Here is a 15,915-nt window from a genome sequence, read left to right as displayed (position 1 = left end):
CTACCCTGGCCAGCAAGATCTCCGGACCTGCCCCCCATTGAGCATGTTTGGGACTGGATGAAGCGTCATCTCACGCGGTCTGCACGTCCAGCACGAACGCTGGTCCAGCTGAGGCACCAGGTGGAAATGGCATGGCAAGCCGTTCTACAGGACTACATCCAGCATCTCTACGATCGTCTCCATGGGAGAATAGCAGCCTGCATTGCTGCGAAAGGTGGATATACACTGTACTAGTGCCGACATTGTGCATGCTCTGTTGCCTGTGTCTATGTGCCTGTGGTTCTGTCAGTGTGATCATGTGATGTATCTGACCCCAGGAATGTGTCAATAAAGTTTCCCCTTCCTGGGACAATGAATTCACGGTGTTCTTATTTCAATTTCCAGGAGTGTATTAATTTATTCCAGCTGTCAAGTACAACCTCAGACCATACTAACTCACAGGAACTATCTATTTTAATTTCATTTCAAGATAATGATATTAATATAATAGAGGGAAACATTCCACATGGGAAAAATATATCTAAAAACAAAGGTGATGTGACTTACCAAACAAAAGTGCTGGCAGGTCGATAGACACACAAACAAACACAAACAGACACACAAAATTCGAGCTTTCGCAACAAACTGTTGCCTCACCAGGAAAGAGGGAAGGAGAGGGAAAGACGAAAGGATGTGGGTTTTAAGGGAGTGGGTAAGGAGTCATTCCAATCCCGGGAGCGGAAAGACTTACCTTAGGGGGAAAAAAGGATAGGTATACACTCGCGCGCGCGCGCACACACACACACACACACACACACACACACACACACACACACACACACACACATATCCATCTGCACATACACAGACACAGGCAGACATTTGTAAAGGCCAAATGTTTTCTTTACAAATGTCTGCTTGTGGCTGTGTATGTGCAGATGGATTGTGTGTGCGAGTGTATACCTGTCCTTTTTTCCCCCTAAGGTAAGTATTTCCGCTCCTGGGATTGGAATGACTCCTTACCCTCTCCCTTAAAACCCACATCCTTTCGTCTTTCCCTCTCCTTCCCTCTTTCCTGATGAGGCAACAGTTTGTTGCGAAAGCTTGAATTTTGTGTGTAGGTTTGTGTTTGTTTGTGTGTCTATCGACCTGCCAGCGCTTTCGTTTGGTAAGTCACATCATCTTTGTTTTTAGATATATCATTTCAAGATAACCTGTTTCTAACAGTGACAAAAATGCCACCAGCAACTGTATTTAATCTATTCTTTCTGAATACCGTTAGGTCCTTTGTAAAAATTTCAACTGAACTTATCTCCTGCTGTAGCCAGCTTTTAGTACCTGTAATGATTTGAACTTAAGTACTTTCTGTTAGTATTTGGAACTCTGGTTCTTTTCCAACACAGCTACAACAGTTTGCAACTATAATACTTGCAGTTACTAGGTCTAGCCTTGTCCTTTGTTTGACCTGAAACCTTCAAGACTGAAAGGCTTTTTGTTCTTTCCCCAAGACTCTCTATCCTAAAAAACTACCCAGTCCACTCCAGACAGCTCCCGCTGCCCTTATAGCAACCAACTGGGTGTAATGGACCTCTGATGTATTGAAGTGGAACTCGATACACTACCACACTATGGCAAAGTCCAAAGAATCTACTGCCAAAATTGTCACATACCTACCTGAGCCTCTCATTCATATCCTCCACACAGCACCATACCAAAGGTCCACAATAATGCTACAGATGGTGAGCTTGTCTTCATCTTGCAAGCTAAACTGGCAGTCTTTACTGATACAGATAGCCGCCACAATCGATTTCTTCTGACCAAAGCGACACTCGCCGTTAAGACCAACGTGAGGCACCACCTGCAGTTGGCTGCACCCTGTGGTCTTCATATTAGTGGAAGGACCTTTTCCACATCTGGAATGACTCCCACCCCCAGCATGTGCACAGAGTGCACAGAGCCCCATTATGGGTGTAACATAGGAGTTCTCAGCTACTAGTAATGCCGCCCGGATATTGCAGGCCAAGCAGCTTCCTCTGAACCAGGACAAACAATTGCATCTGGCTCCGGATCTGTGTCAGTTACAGACAGTGCCTGAAATCTGTTTGTCAGATGAACCAGCAAGTCTTTCAATTGGCCCATCAGAAAGTCTTTCACTGCATGTCGCCTTTGGAGGAACCTCCTACTCGGTCATGGGTGAGGGGTCAACTTCAGTGCCAATAGTAACTAGAGCAGCCGCAGTGGTGGACCAGTTGAGGAACACTTGGGATGTGCTGGACATTGTTTGTTTCCCCATGTCTGGTCCCCCTTAGTGATAGGCAACAGCTCAAACTGCGTGATCAAAGTCAGTATGATCTGCAGCTGTGAGGGAAGGGCTGCAATCTAGTACAGAACATTTACAAATTTCTTAGAAAATTTTTGTTTTGAATGTCATATGCAGTTGTGTTTTACGTAAATATGACTGTTGTGCAATGCAGTACTGGTTCATTTCTGTGTAGCAAGTTTGTCCAGCTGGTTATTTATCATGGTGACGTCAAAACAGAAGACAATGAAATTAAAGTTCAAATACTATTTTTTTTCCCAAAAATTACTTCATTAAAGATTACAACATAGTTCAAACTTTCATCCATCTTGTGGATGCCAAAATCACAGCCGAAGAAATAAGTCATTTTATTCCTTGTGGGTGTTGAACACAGTGACTGTGATGAATAAAGGGTTCCGGAAATAAGTGACTGCAAAGATGAAATCAACTGATGTTGCTTAATGGATGGAAGGCCTCTGGACTCAGAGGTATAGTTATTAGATTCTGTGTCAAATCTGCTGAAGAACTTATCCTTTTCTAGCAAATATTTATCCTAGATCATTAGAACAACATTGTTTTCGATGTGATTGCAAATTGTTTTCCATGTGATAGCAAAATCATAGTCAATCTAATTTGTAATAATATTCACAAGACAGATGTGCAAAACAACAGGTCTATCTCACTGGCTTCAATTTGTTGTAAAATTAATAAACATATTTTTTTACTCAAATTTGATGACTCTTTTTTTAATTGAAAATTCCCTCTGTAGGGATCAAAACAGATTCTCCAATCACCAGTTCTGTGGTACCTAGCTTGCTCTGTTCTTTAATGAAATGCAGAATATTGTAGGTTGTGATATGTTGGATGATACTGTGGTGTTATTTTTTCTCCAGCTTTTCTACAGTACGGCATTGTCACCTAATAAGTGTCTGGCAGAATGTGACTGTTCACAGATGATACTACCATGCCTAGGGAGATAACATTGGTAGAAAATCGATACAATATTATGAAAGACTTATAAGATGATGAGTGTATGGCACACATACTGGCAGCTGACCCTCAAGATAAATAAATGTAACGTACTGCACATAAGAAGATGGATTCATAGAAGAGATGAAGTAGATTTAAAGAATAATTGCACAGTTATCACAACTTTGTTTCTTCAGTGCAAGCATGTCACAGAAATTTTCATTGAATTCTTATGGGGTATGCTACAAGACAGACACTGTGTATCACAGAAAGTTGTGCTCTCAAAATTTGCAGTGTGTCCAGTTTGCAGAGATTAAAGAAATTTGGGTTTATGCATTTACCATCTGCAAATAGAATATGAAAAGGAGATGAAATTCAGCTATATTATGTAATCTCCTCCACACACAGTGTAGTGAGTGTGGTGTGCAAATGTAGATTAGATTAGGTGAACTCTGTTTCCATGGATCCATATTGAGGAGATTCTCATGCATGTGGAACGTGTCTTTTTTTTACTTTGTGTGATATTAATCAAAAATACGTGGCAGTAGCCTTGCTGCAGTGGATGCACTGGTTCCTGTCAGATCACCGAAGTTAAGTGCTGTCGGGCGTGGCTGGCACTTGGATGAATGACCGTCTGGGCCGCCATGCACTGTTGTCATTTTTCGGGATGCACTCGGCCTCATCATGCCAATTGAGGAGCTATTCGACGTAATAGTAGTGGCTCCAGTCAAAGAAAACCATCATAATGACCGGGAGAGCAGTGTGCTGACCACACGCCCCACCTATCTGCGTTCTCAGCTGAGGATGACACGGTGGTCAGATGGTCCCAATGGGCCACTTGTGGCCTGAAGGCAGATTGCTTAATCAAAAATACAGCAATAGTAATAACAGTAATAATGCATGTCAGAGGAGTAGGGGAAGCTAGCTACAAGTAAGTCTGTGAGTTTCCTCCTAAAATAAACTTTATTTATAGCTAAACTATTTATGATTTCTGGCAAGTTGTTGAAAATGTATGTTTCTGGATAGTGGGCCAATTTTGGACTAAAGTGAGTTTCTTTAAATTTTTATCTAGATTGTTGTTGTTCCCAGTATTGATTTTGTGAACTGAACTGTGTGTTGCCAAAGGGGATGTACAGTTTACAATAAATGTCATTAAGGAATAAATATACTGAGAAGCAGTAAGTAGTACACCCAGTTCCTTGAACAGGGTTTTGCATTATGTTCATGAATTCACACCACAAATAGTGCTTATTACATGCATTTGATGTCTGAAATCTTTTGTTTGAATTACCCTAAATTATGATACCATACGACATTGTGGAGTTATGTAGCTGTAGATTACATTTGTGAACTTAACTCTATTAACAGAATCCATTGTGATCATGTCATTTTCTCATTCATTTATTCTTCATAGCATTACAGGAAAAGGCATTACACTATTTTTCTAAACTTTGTTCCATGATCTAAACTATCCACACCACGATATTCTCTGCTACACAAAGCATATGGATAATCTTCACTGTATCAGCCTAAATAAGAGTGGAAAAGATATTGTTCTGCGGAGCTTGTCAGATTCACACCTAGTTTGGTGATAGTCCTTATTAGTTAGTGCAAGAAATGTCGAGACCTTTTATACATAATCAAGGAACTATTTTCTGTGTAGTATTCAAACAGAAATGTGAACAAGACAGCGTTAAGCAATTGCACTGTTTTCACACTTTGTCCTGTTTAGGCTGCTGAACATTGTCACTACTTCTACCATCGTAAAGGAAATTAACAGTGTTCCAGGACCAGTTTGCAATGATTGACTCAAGAAAACAGTGAAACACTGGAGAAACATGTTTATGATTGAAACACCATTCATTGTGTTATATTGTGATGAAAAAGTGCAGATTTGGAGAATGTGTGATGTGTGTCATTTGTTCTTCCCATAGCACTCAGAGAGAGGTTTAGGATGTGAAGAACTGAAGATGTCCCCATCTGTTATGAACAACTAATGTTGCTCTTCACAGATATGTAATTGTAGAGGTGTCAGGGTTGCTGTTAAAACTTACTAGACCAATTTTTACTTTAGAATTGTGTGTATCAGTGTGAAAGAAAGCTCTTATCCCGGGGTCTGTATGAAGATTTTAACAAGAACTGTGTTCAAGTAAAGCTGTACTCTGCTGGTAGCACTAGTTTGTACCTGTTATACATTTATGAGATGTTTTGGGACAATGACTTAACACAAAAGCTCAAAGAGCTGCAGTAGTTTTCTCCTGCACTGCAGTTCTTGAAAACAGTTGAGCTACTATTGCCACCAAAAACTGTTTCCAGGCTGGTTGCAATATCCCTTTGAGAGTGCAAGCTGGCTTTTCTTTTTTATTTGTCTTTTTTACCTATCTTTTCAATTACATGTCCCTTTTTATTTAGCTACATTATTCCCTGGATTACAATGTACAAGGCCTTAATTCATAGAGTTTCTTATTAATCCTCTTTCCTGGAGTTAATTCCAACTTTCTGTGAGGGCAATTTGTTTCTATTTTCAACCTCTCATTGATTATAAGCTTCTTTAATGTCACCATATCACATTTCATCATTTAAATTAAAGGTTACAAAGTTCTTCAGACCTCCACTGTACGTAAGGTTGATTGTGAACTGAGAAATGACAGTGAAAAGATATGCAGGATCTTTATCTTCCAGGAGCTGAATTTTCAAGTGATAATTAGAAATAGAAAGTACAACTTCCTTTCTAGCCTGCTGGAATTTGAATAGTCAAGTAACATTATCTTAGCTAAACAAATATAATGTGTGAGAGGCTATTTCAGAAAAATTTTGAAATCCAAATGTTAATGGCATGTTCCATTTTCTAGAGGACGGCTCCTTGTAGGAATGGGACTTGCTTTCCTAATTCATCTTCTGGTGATCTATGGTGTAAGCAACGCTGCTTTAGAACATGTAATCGCTGCCTCATCCTCAAGCTGGTTGCAGGAGCATGTTTCTGACATAAGTCAGAGGTGAGATTATAGGAATAAAGTAATGGTTAATATTATCCTTGTTTTAAGTGTTGTGTTTTCATTGTGTGGGTAGGAGGGGGAGAGTGGGTAGGGTTACTTGTTTGTGTTTATTTGATCCCTAACATATGCTACTTATTTGCAAGCACTGCTGTCTGACGGATGTCTCAATAAACAAAATGTAGCCACAATTTTGTTCAAACAGTAGCCCGCATCTTGTGGTCGTGCGGTAGCATTCTCGCTTCCCACGCCCGGGTTCTCAGGTTCGATTCCCGGCAGGGTCAGGGATTTTCTCTGCCTCGTGATGGCTGGGTGTTGTGTGATGTCCTTAGGTTATTTAGGTTTAAGTAGTTCTAAGTTCTAGCAGACTGATGACCATAGATGTTAAGTCTCATAGTGCTCAGAGCCATTTGAACCATTTTTTTTTTCAAACAGTAAAAGCCAGTTTAAAGGTGATAAATTGTCATAGATAAATGAAATGAGAATGAGACAGCATACCTGTCAATGTGACCAATATTTTTGTGGATTTAATATAAAATTGGACCATTTTGTGTGGAATACAGTTAATGGAATGCTAAAGGTAACAACTCATTGTATTGTTGAGGTACTGAGCAGTTAAGGGGACATTGTATGTCCTACGCCGCCAATGTTAAATTTTCGAATTTTGTGACCCATATCTTGGAAACTTTTTAAGACACCAACTTACAATTTTCCTTAATTATTGAATGCACCTTTCTAGATACACTGAATTAGAATTATTACTAAAATCGTATTGTGGGGCATGTTTTTTTTTTTTTTTTTTTTTTTTCCTCCAAACACTCAATTTTTGACAGAATTTTGTAAATAAATGAACATAAAAACAAAACAACTCAGGATATTTTAATTATTCTAGTTCCATATGTTTTGAATCTCACACTTGGCATGCCGTGAAAATTTCATGTCTATACCATCAGTACTTTTTTAGAAAACGGGTCATTTATTGCAAAAAATGTAGTTCAGAGATATTTAGGTTTAAAACTTTTTTATCACAAATTCTTATACAGATGTACATTTCTGCATCTTTTATGTACTAGAATTGTCCTAGACCATAGTCTGTGTCTTCTTCAGTGTCACAACAGCCCAGTGCTTGCCGCCTCCTTTTCTTTCTTGCTTCTTTTGTCATTTGCTGGGCAGCTAACTCTGCTTCACATACACAAAACTCATCCAGTTCCCGCACTCCTTTAGCTGTGTTCTGTCCAAATCTTACCCCTAACTTCTCCAGATCTGTAAGTCTTTCATAGTTCCCACCATTAAAAGTTATTACAGCATCAGACACTGCTAACTTTAGAGTCATAAGGCCAACAAATACATTTTTAATCACATGGCACCACACAACATTATTGAAGGACTCATTCACATTCTGGGTCTTCCCATGTAAACACTTCTTTAGTAGCTCAGGATTTGCCAAATCTCTGTAATAGGTTTGATTGCCTCCATTACTGCCAAAGGAAGAGAATGTTTATGTGTAAATTCATACAGGGTGCCAGAAAATTGAGCTTGGCTATATTTACACAACTGTTTGGTGGAAGTGGACCCAAAGCATGACATGGCTTTTCATTGGTTGATATTTGATGAAAGAAAGTGCCTCACACAGCTCTTTTCATCTTCTCTAAATTGTCACAGTTCTTTTATGCTTAGTCATTTTATTTACATATAAGAAGAAATAGAAGTTAGCTTACTACAATAAAAGCTGATAATCACACTACTTTCAACAAAAACTAGTATCAGAAACAAATGACTGATTTGTTTATTCGTAATGCCAACTTCTGTGACGTAGCTGTAGGTGCAAAACAAAGCAGTCCACAGCCTTCTAGACTGTATAGTTCCCAGATATGACTGCTCAACTGTGGCCGTATATATGTGTAGCTGCGAAATTTGACAGTCACACGTCAACATTCAAAATATTATTTGAAGGTTTACTATTGTCTGATTGTAATGTATTATATACCAAAATGTTCAGGAAAGTCCAAAGTACATTATGGAGCAGAAAACAGAAAATGTCAAATTTTAATGAATTTCAGGTACAGTGTCCCTTTAATAGGCCATAAATGATACTGAAATTGTCACCAAGCCTCAGATAATATCTGAAAGCTTAGTTAGTATTTCTGTCTTATTTGCATATCTGTCAACTGCTCAGTGCCTCCAACAGTATTGTGATTGGTTACCAGTAATCCCTCCATTATTAATTTTGTGCATTTGTGTGGTAAGTTTCAAATTAGCAGTGTCCCTTGTGGTGAGCACAATAACAGGTGTGGTAGACTTTGCTCAGAAACAAGCCATGTCTCCTATACCAATGTTCATATACTCACCGGAAAAACCTACTAAAAAGCGTGCATATGAGACTGAGGTTAAGAAAACCAGCATATGTCATATTTTGGAAACAAAGTTTTAAAGTGTACATCCCAAGATTTTTTTTTTTTTTCCAATCCTGTAAAACCTATCAAGGAATGCAATGTTTTGAGTGGCTTCAGCGCATGATGCTTTCAGAAATATAATATAATTAAATATATCAAAAATTTACCAACCAAGTGATGCCAGGAGAAAACACATATAAAGGTATTGAAATTTGCAAACTTTTGGAGCCAGTGGCTTCTACTTATGGCAGAAGGGTTGAAGGGGAAGGAAGAAAGGTGTCAATTCATCCTAACTGGTAATGTGTGGAAGTTATGCCATTATAAAAGGCTGAACATGTTTGTCGGAACAGACCTATCTAAAATCATACCCTGAAAAGAGAATCAAGAATTTTGCTTTCAACACAGTGGTGCACTTCAAAATTACTACTGAGGCGTGAGAGAAAATTTTTGATGATACTCTGCTACGATACTGCCTCGGACAAACTTGAATGACTGAATTTCCCCCATTTTTCAAGATTGGCTGGAATATCACTTGCAGGCTTATTCTAAGTAAATGAAATATTAAAAATGAAACTATTCAACTACATTGTTAGAAGCACAGAAAATTAATAAAATGTGTCATTGTCACTATAGAGTGAAGGAGTGATCCGTAAATGTTAAAGGATACTTTATTTTGGACTGCAGTACTGCAAGTTAGCCTAATACTGGAATACAGAATATATTATATTCATATGTGTGTAACACTAGTTGTGATCATTTTGAGCAACTGTATTAACTGTGAAATATCTTAACCTTTTTTATAATATCAGACAGAACAAGACTCCCACTTTCTGGTTGCTAGAATTGGGAGAACTACACTTGGAACCACATAAATTGAGAAAGATGGCTATTCATGTTTCCATAGCTCCCAGTCTCTTAATTCATGAGAACAGAGACTGATGAGGAACAAAAAACTCTAAAATATGTCAAGGTGATACATTGAAGGAAATGTTATATAGTGCCCTCATCTTGAGAGACATGCACATCCACTAAAAGCATGGGAAGACATAGGAGTGAGAATAAAAATAACGCATGCTGAGTTTGAAATACAAACAGGAGAGATAAAGTGAATAGAAGTATGTGTGTTGAGAGGTGGTGGGGGGTTGAGAAATGCAAATGACAAGAGAAAGCAGAAAACAGAGTAATTTGAAACAATGGTTAATAACACAAGAAAAGGTTATTTTGAAGTAGCAATCTTCTTGTTTGATGTTCATAAATTACTAGTTTTGGGAGAAGGAAGTAAAACAAGTCTTTAGGTCTTTGATATTACATTTGAACCAAAGTATATGAGGGATTGGTAACAAAATCAGCTTTCCTGTTGTTATTCCAATATAAAATTCTGAAAAAAATGCTTAGGTTGGATAAGAGATAATAAGTCCACTCATATCATCGTCATCAATTAAAGTCTTGATGAATTACAGGAATGATGGATGAAATCAACTGAGCACAAAATATGGATTGGGAGTAAACCAAGAAAGGTTAAATAAAGTACTGCGGTGTAGCAGAAATGAGATAAGCTATAAACTTAATATCAAAACTGGTAAAATGTCACATAATAAATGAAGCAAGAAAGACATAAGAAATAGACTAGCACAGACCTCGAATTAAGGCCTGAATTCGAGGAAGACATTTCTGCGAATGTGTGTCTGGATCACAGTATGTATGGAGGTGAATTATGGATTGGGGGGAAAATAAGAAATTTAAAGGGTCTGAGATGTAGTGTGGATACTGAAAATTTAGGTAGGAAATGGAGAGGTCCTCCACAGACTTATTGATGAAAGGATATGTGTAAAACAATGGCTAGAAGAAGGGACAGGATGATAGGGCATGCATTAAGACTTCATGGATAGCTACCATGGTACCAGAGGGAGCCTTAGAGAGCAAAAACTGTATGGGGAGATAGAGATTGTAATATGTCCATGAACATTGGGTGTAAGTGCTACTCTGAGCCGATGTTGACACATAAAAGGAAACTGTGGCAGGCTGCATCAAACCAGTCAGAAGGCTGATGACTAAAAAAACCAACTCGTAAGTGTCAAGCCCATTGGTTATGTTTGTTTAGCCTTTGTTGAGACTCAAATAAGAACATACATACGACAAACATCACAGTGCCATCATTAAGTGTACAAGGTTCAAGTATAGAAGCAGTCCCCTGATGAATATATTGTGAATGCTAGGTTAGACAGAAGGTTAGGTTTTGTGGAAGCTCACAATCTAGTTATCTCAATCAATTTTTTCAAGAAGCGACCCTTGCATCTTTGAACTTCTTCCTTGTGCAAACATTTGATTAGAGGCCTGTTATAGATATGCAAAGGCCATTCTGTATTAAATAATGGTTCCTCAACAACACACACTCGTAGCCCAAATGCACATCAAAATGACAACTCAAAAGAAAGAAAAACAAAATGGAACTACATGGATGAAATGATGGTTGTTCAGAGAAAGAGATAATGTCAAACATCAATTTTCCACCTATTACTGAAATTAAAACAACATGGAATGTACTAAAAGAAATTGAATTGTTCAAACAGCTACCCATGAGCAAATTGGCAAATGTAAACCTGGTTGCCCGAAAACAGGTCATCAGATACGGTTGCAGATAGGAGATGTTAAAAACAAAATGAGAGTGAAGAAAGAATAGTATCACATGTTTCTTACTTCAAAAACATCTGCAAACATGAACACCAATTTTGATGCTAGGCATGATGCAGAGTAGGCAGGGCAGTAGCAAATCAGCACATTACAGCAAGATCTGTGAAAGACTTGATGTGCCAGATGACGAGTGTGTTATCTATAACCTAACAAAGGAGTGGCTTAGGCATACTGCAGACAGAGAGAAATTCTGGACATCATTGAAAGAGGAGGCAAACTTATCACTGACTGAATGAAGGCAGGAGAGAGCTGGCAGCAGTACTTCAAAGCAGTCCCCAATGAAGAGTTCTCACATTTCTCAGTAAAACAATTGACACCTATTCCAGGTATATCATATCGATCACCAAGTCAGAAGTTCTAGAAGCCACAGGGAAAATGAAACTTGGGAAGGTGATTCGGCCAGATGATTTTCCAGCAGAGCTGTGGAAATCAAGCACTGTGAGGCAGCTGAATGGCTGACAGATTTCCCCAACGATGTCATCGAAGAGAAGAAGGTACAAATTGGGTGGAGTTTGACCAGTTCAGTCCCAGTTTGGGAACAGAAGGGTAGTCTTGCTAAATGTTCCAACTACTGACCTGTACACTTCCTATCGCATACAATCAAGATCTTGGAGTCCATCATAGACAGCAAGATACGCAAGGTTGTCAGTGGTTTTATTGAAGGCTGTGTGACACTGATACTATATGTGTAACTTGCTTGCTTATTGAGAAAAATTGTGAGAGTCTAAACATCTTTACTTACCTGGACATTTTAAAGTCTTTTGACCAAGTCAAGGGGATGTCGTATGATTTGTCCTCTGAGAACAAGAAGTACCGGAAGAATGGGTTCAGCTGCTGTACCATAACCCTAAAGGTTGACAACTTTCTGCTGCTGGGTATCAAATGACTCTCCTGTTTCTGTGGGTGTCTATCAGGGAGCTGCTCTTGCCCCTACTATTGTTCATCATAATAATGGACATGGTCAACAGAGATCTTCAAAAATTAGCACATTGGACCCTTCTGTATGTTGATCATGTTTTGCTGGCTACTGAAGAAAAAAATTACTTTCAACGACAAGTTCAAGCATGTAAGAACCACCTTGAACACTCTGGACTATGCCCCAATATACAGAATTACTGGAGTTCACCCACTGGAAATTGGTACTGACAAGCCACTCAATCTCTTTATAATTTTGTTCTTGGGTAATTTATTATTTTTGTGAAGTAACTAACTTTTTCTACATCTTCATGAGACATTGTGACACAGTCTGTGGTACTTGCAGTTAACTGAAACAGCTCTTCAGCAATTTATTTCTTCAAAAATTTCAAATTTCTATCAGTGCAGCTTAAATACACAAGTAAAGCATTAATAGTCCCTATTTTGATATTAAAGTTGCTGTTCATTTGGTTGTGGTAGTTTTCATTTGCAATTAACAGCCAGTGACCTGATGCAGTAAAAAACAATGAAAGTTGTACAGAATTGTTAGACTTTCATGGCCACTTGTTTACATATTGCATTTTGACTTCTGTCTCAGTTTCTTCTGCAAACATTTGTTTGACGATTGTCCTGTTGCCACATAAGCACAAGTGGCTGCCATTGTCAAAGTTTCATGCTTCATTGCAGTTCACCACCAGCAATGGAGGGTGAAGCTTTGACTGCCAGCCATTTGTGCTGGTGGGGTGTCAGGAAAACGATGGAACAAATGTCAGCCAAAGAAACTGAAACAGAAGCCAATAAACAATATTTCAATGGAAATTATGTTTGAGTCATTTATCAGATTGCAAATAATGTTTATTTTATGATAGTATACAAGTGCTAGCAGCATTGAAACTATTTGTCATGTGTTCATGTCAGATCAAAGTTGTAGTAGCATTATCTAGGATTGAAGAAGTGCATTGATAGAATATCCTTGTTTTTTAGATCAAATCAATTAGGTCTCCATTATTTTATTGACTCCATTGAACTGATCATACTCTTTTGTTCCCAACAGTGTGTGCTCATTTATACCAGCCCTAAGCAGTCTGTTGCTGCCTCGTATTAACCCCATGGTACTAATAGCATCTACAGGAGCATTGCTCATATTTTTCACTGACCTGTTAATAGAAATGAGGTAAGATTCAACTGTATTCATTTTTTAAAATCCTTATATTTTTTGTGTTTGTGATGTTCTATTTAGACCGTTTGAGACAAGATTATCGACTCTGACTTAGAGTACAAAATAACCTTAATATTCTACAGTATCAGTTGGTTTAATCTGGTGTGTATACCCAGACTGGATCAAAGCAAATTCTGCACTATTTTAGGTTCCATTGTGTTTTTTTGCTGATACAGTGTAAACTGCTCAAAAAATATTTTGCACCATCTGTTTATCTGTTAATAAGTGTGGGCTTAGGTTGAAGGTGGAATAATACCTAAGCCTAGTGAAAGCAAACACCTTCCAACAGCTATGAGCCCATTTCCCACACCAGTAAAGTTGCAAGGTGATAGAACAAATGGTCACTGGACAGCTGGTGTGATAGCTTGAGTCACAGTAACTACTAACAAATATCCCAAGTTGCTTTCATAGGCATCACTCCCTGGTCGACATTCTCATTACCATGTCGATCCATATCGTGCATAAGTGTGGGACTCCGGCTGTAGTCTTTTATTTGTAAAAGGACTATTACACTGGTGGGGGATTGGTATCTTCTTTATAGTGCACAGATGGGGCTTCTGAGGCCACCTGTCCCACTTTATTAGGGAGCTTTTAAAAGGCTGGATTTGTAATGTAGGTTTCATGCAATATTTCTTGGCTGCTAGCTGCACAGAAGGCATGGTAGGGAGGGAACAACGGTAGTGAGGGGGGGAGGGGGGGCTCTCTTGAGGACAGGTCAACGCGGTAGGGAAGATGTAGTTCTACAGCCTAAGCCTTTGCTTAAATGCCTTCCTTGTAGAACTTGTAAGTTACTGCTAGCAAGTCTGCAAAAGATCATATTAACATATTATGCCCATATGTCAAATAATTCCACAAGTCAACCATTTATTATTAAAAACACAATGGGTACAGGACTACCCTGAAATTGGATCAGAGAGAGCATTTTATTTTCACCTGTCTTGTACACCTTTTTTTCTTTATCTTGTTGCCATGTTAAAATTAGCTTCTTTTCTCTAAATACAGCGGTGTTTACACAATTTCACTTCACCAACATGCTAATGCAGCCGCAATTGCAACAGAATCGTGAAAGAGTCTTCTATTAATCAAACAACTGAGGACAAGTGCAGCTTAGCTATGTGGTAAAATACACTCCACATTACACACTATCGTTTGCCAAAAACTGATTTTGGTTACTCAAACAATTTATGAGATTTGAAAGATAGTATGAATATTTCACTTCTATTCTCATTTGTGCAGATGATCAAAAGTGAGTCCACTACATATAATCCATTTTCTCAAGGTTGGCAATAGATATGAATCTTGTCTCAAGTTTAAAGAGAAACTCAGTATTTTAGGTCCATTTCATACACAAAAATGTGTGGACTAGCATGCACCAGACACAAGTTCAAACTCAGAGGGACCCCAATTTTTCATTGCAAATATTCGAATTGAGCATAGTACATTACTAATTATAGAAATATCACAATAACTATGGCAGGTAGTGATATGATAAGCAGTTCATCATGAAGCTGACAAATGAGGCTATATGATGTGTGAGATTCAGGTTTTTGAGTGAATAGTTTGAGAAAGGTTGCAGTCAACTGGTGTGCACATGCCGCATTGTAGGCGAGATGGGCAGAGAATGTTTTGTTCATTAACAAACAAAGCTCACATCTGTGTAGGCAATAGGCAAATGTGGTGGCTGCCCCTTTGGAACAGAGACGTGGATTTGCCCAGCACTGAGAATGAGAATGCTTTCTGTGCACTGGTCAAGGAATCCTGCACGAGCTTTTCACATAGATTTGTCTATTGCAGCTCTTGGTGGACCTGTGAAGTCAAACGGCAACGTCAGCACTGTATCGATGCTCTCTGTTCATGGAATATGGACAAAGACTTTTCCTATTCTACTGAAAAAATTGTGTTTATGAATTTATGTCGGCAGAAGGAATTTCTGCCACCATCCTTACATCTTCATCATGCTTCTCTACGTTCCTCAAAACCAAGAAATTCTTGAGGTTAATGCTCAGTAGATAACTATGCTGGTCTCCCATATATCCTCCTTGGCAGGTCATTGTGTCAGTTCTCTGAAAGCTCTACTTGTTCTAAGAGGCACCTGATGGGAAGAAAACCAGACAGTCTGTCTTTGTTTGCATCAATCCTTGATGCGATTGAAACTGAACTATGAACTATCTTGTGTTCCTCTGCATGACCATCCACCTTACATTATCTTAACATGACTTATCACTGCAGAATCTTTTTGGCCAAACAAGATCTCTGTGGCCAATTAGCAGACAGTTTTTTTTTTTTACTCCACACTGTATTTACAGATACAGTCTTTCACCTCTGGTCTTAAATTAAATAATGGCTGCAACATCAGGAGCAAGATGTTTCCTTAAACTTTCTTGCTTGTGATTGGTAAATTAACACATTGTTACATGCATGGGGAAAAGCTCTGTCCCAAATGAAACAGTGAAAATG

General features: G+C 38.5%; 1 protein-coding gene across 2 annotated transcripts in view; it reads left to right on the top strand.

Moving 5' to 3' along the window:
* LOC124802537 (zinc transporter 6-A-like) overlaps positions 1–15,915 on the top strand; it is a 108,753-nt gene that overhangs the window by 62,770 nt on the left and 30,068 nt on the right. For both annotated transcript variants that reach the window (XM_047263395.1, XM_047263394.1), the window contains 2 exons: positions 6,100–6,243; positions 13,294–13,413. In XM_047263395.1, the coding sequence (XP_047119351.1) occupies positions 6,100–6,243; positions 13,294–13,413 (264 nt within the window). The remainder of the gene's footprint in view (positions 1–6,099; positions 6,244–13,293; positions 13,414–15,915) is intronic.

This window comes from Schistocerca piceifrons, chromosome 6 (assembly GCF_021461385.2).
Source record: "Schistocerca piceifrons isolate TAMUIC-IGC-003096 chromosome 6, iqSchPice1.1, whole genome shotgun sequence".
NCBI lineage: Eukaryota > Metazoa > Arthropoda > Insecta > Orthoptera > Acrididae > Schistocerca > Schistocerca piceifrons.
This window is presented reverse-complemented; position numbering and strand designations above follow the sequence as displayed.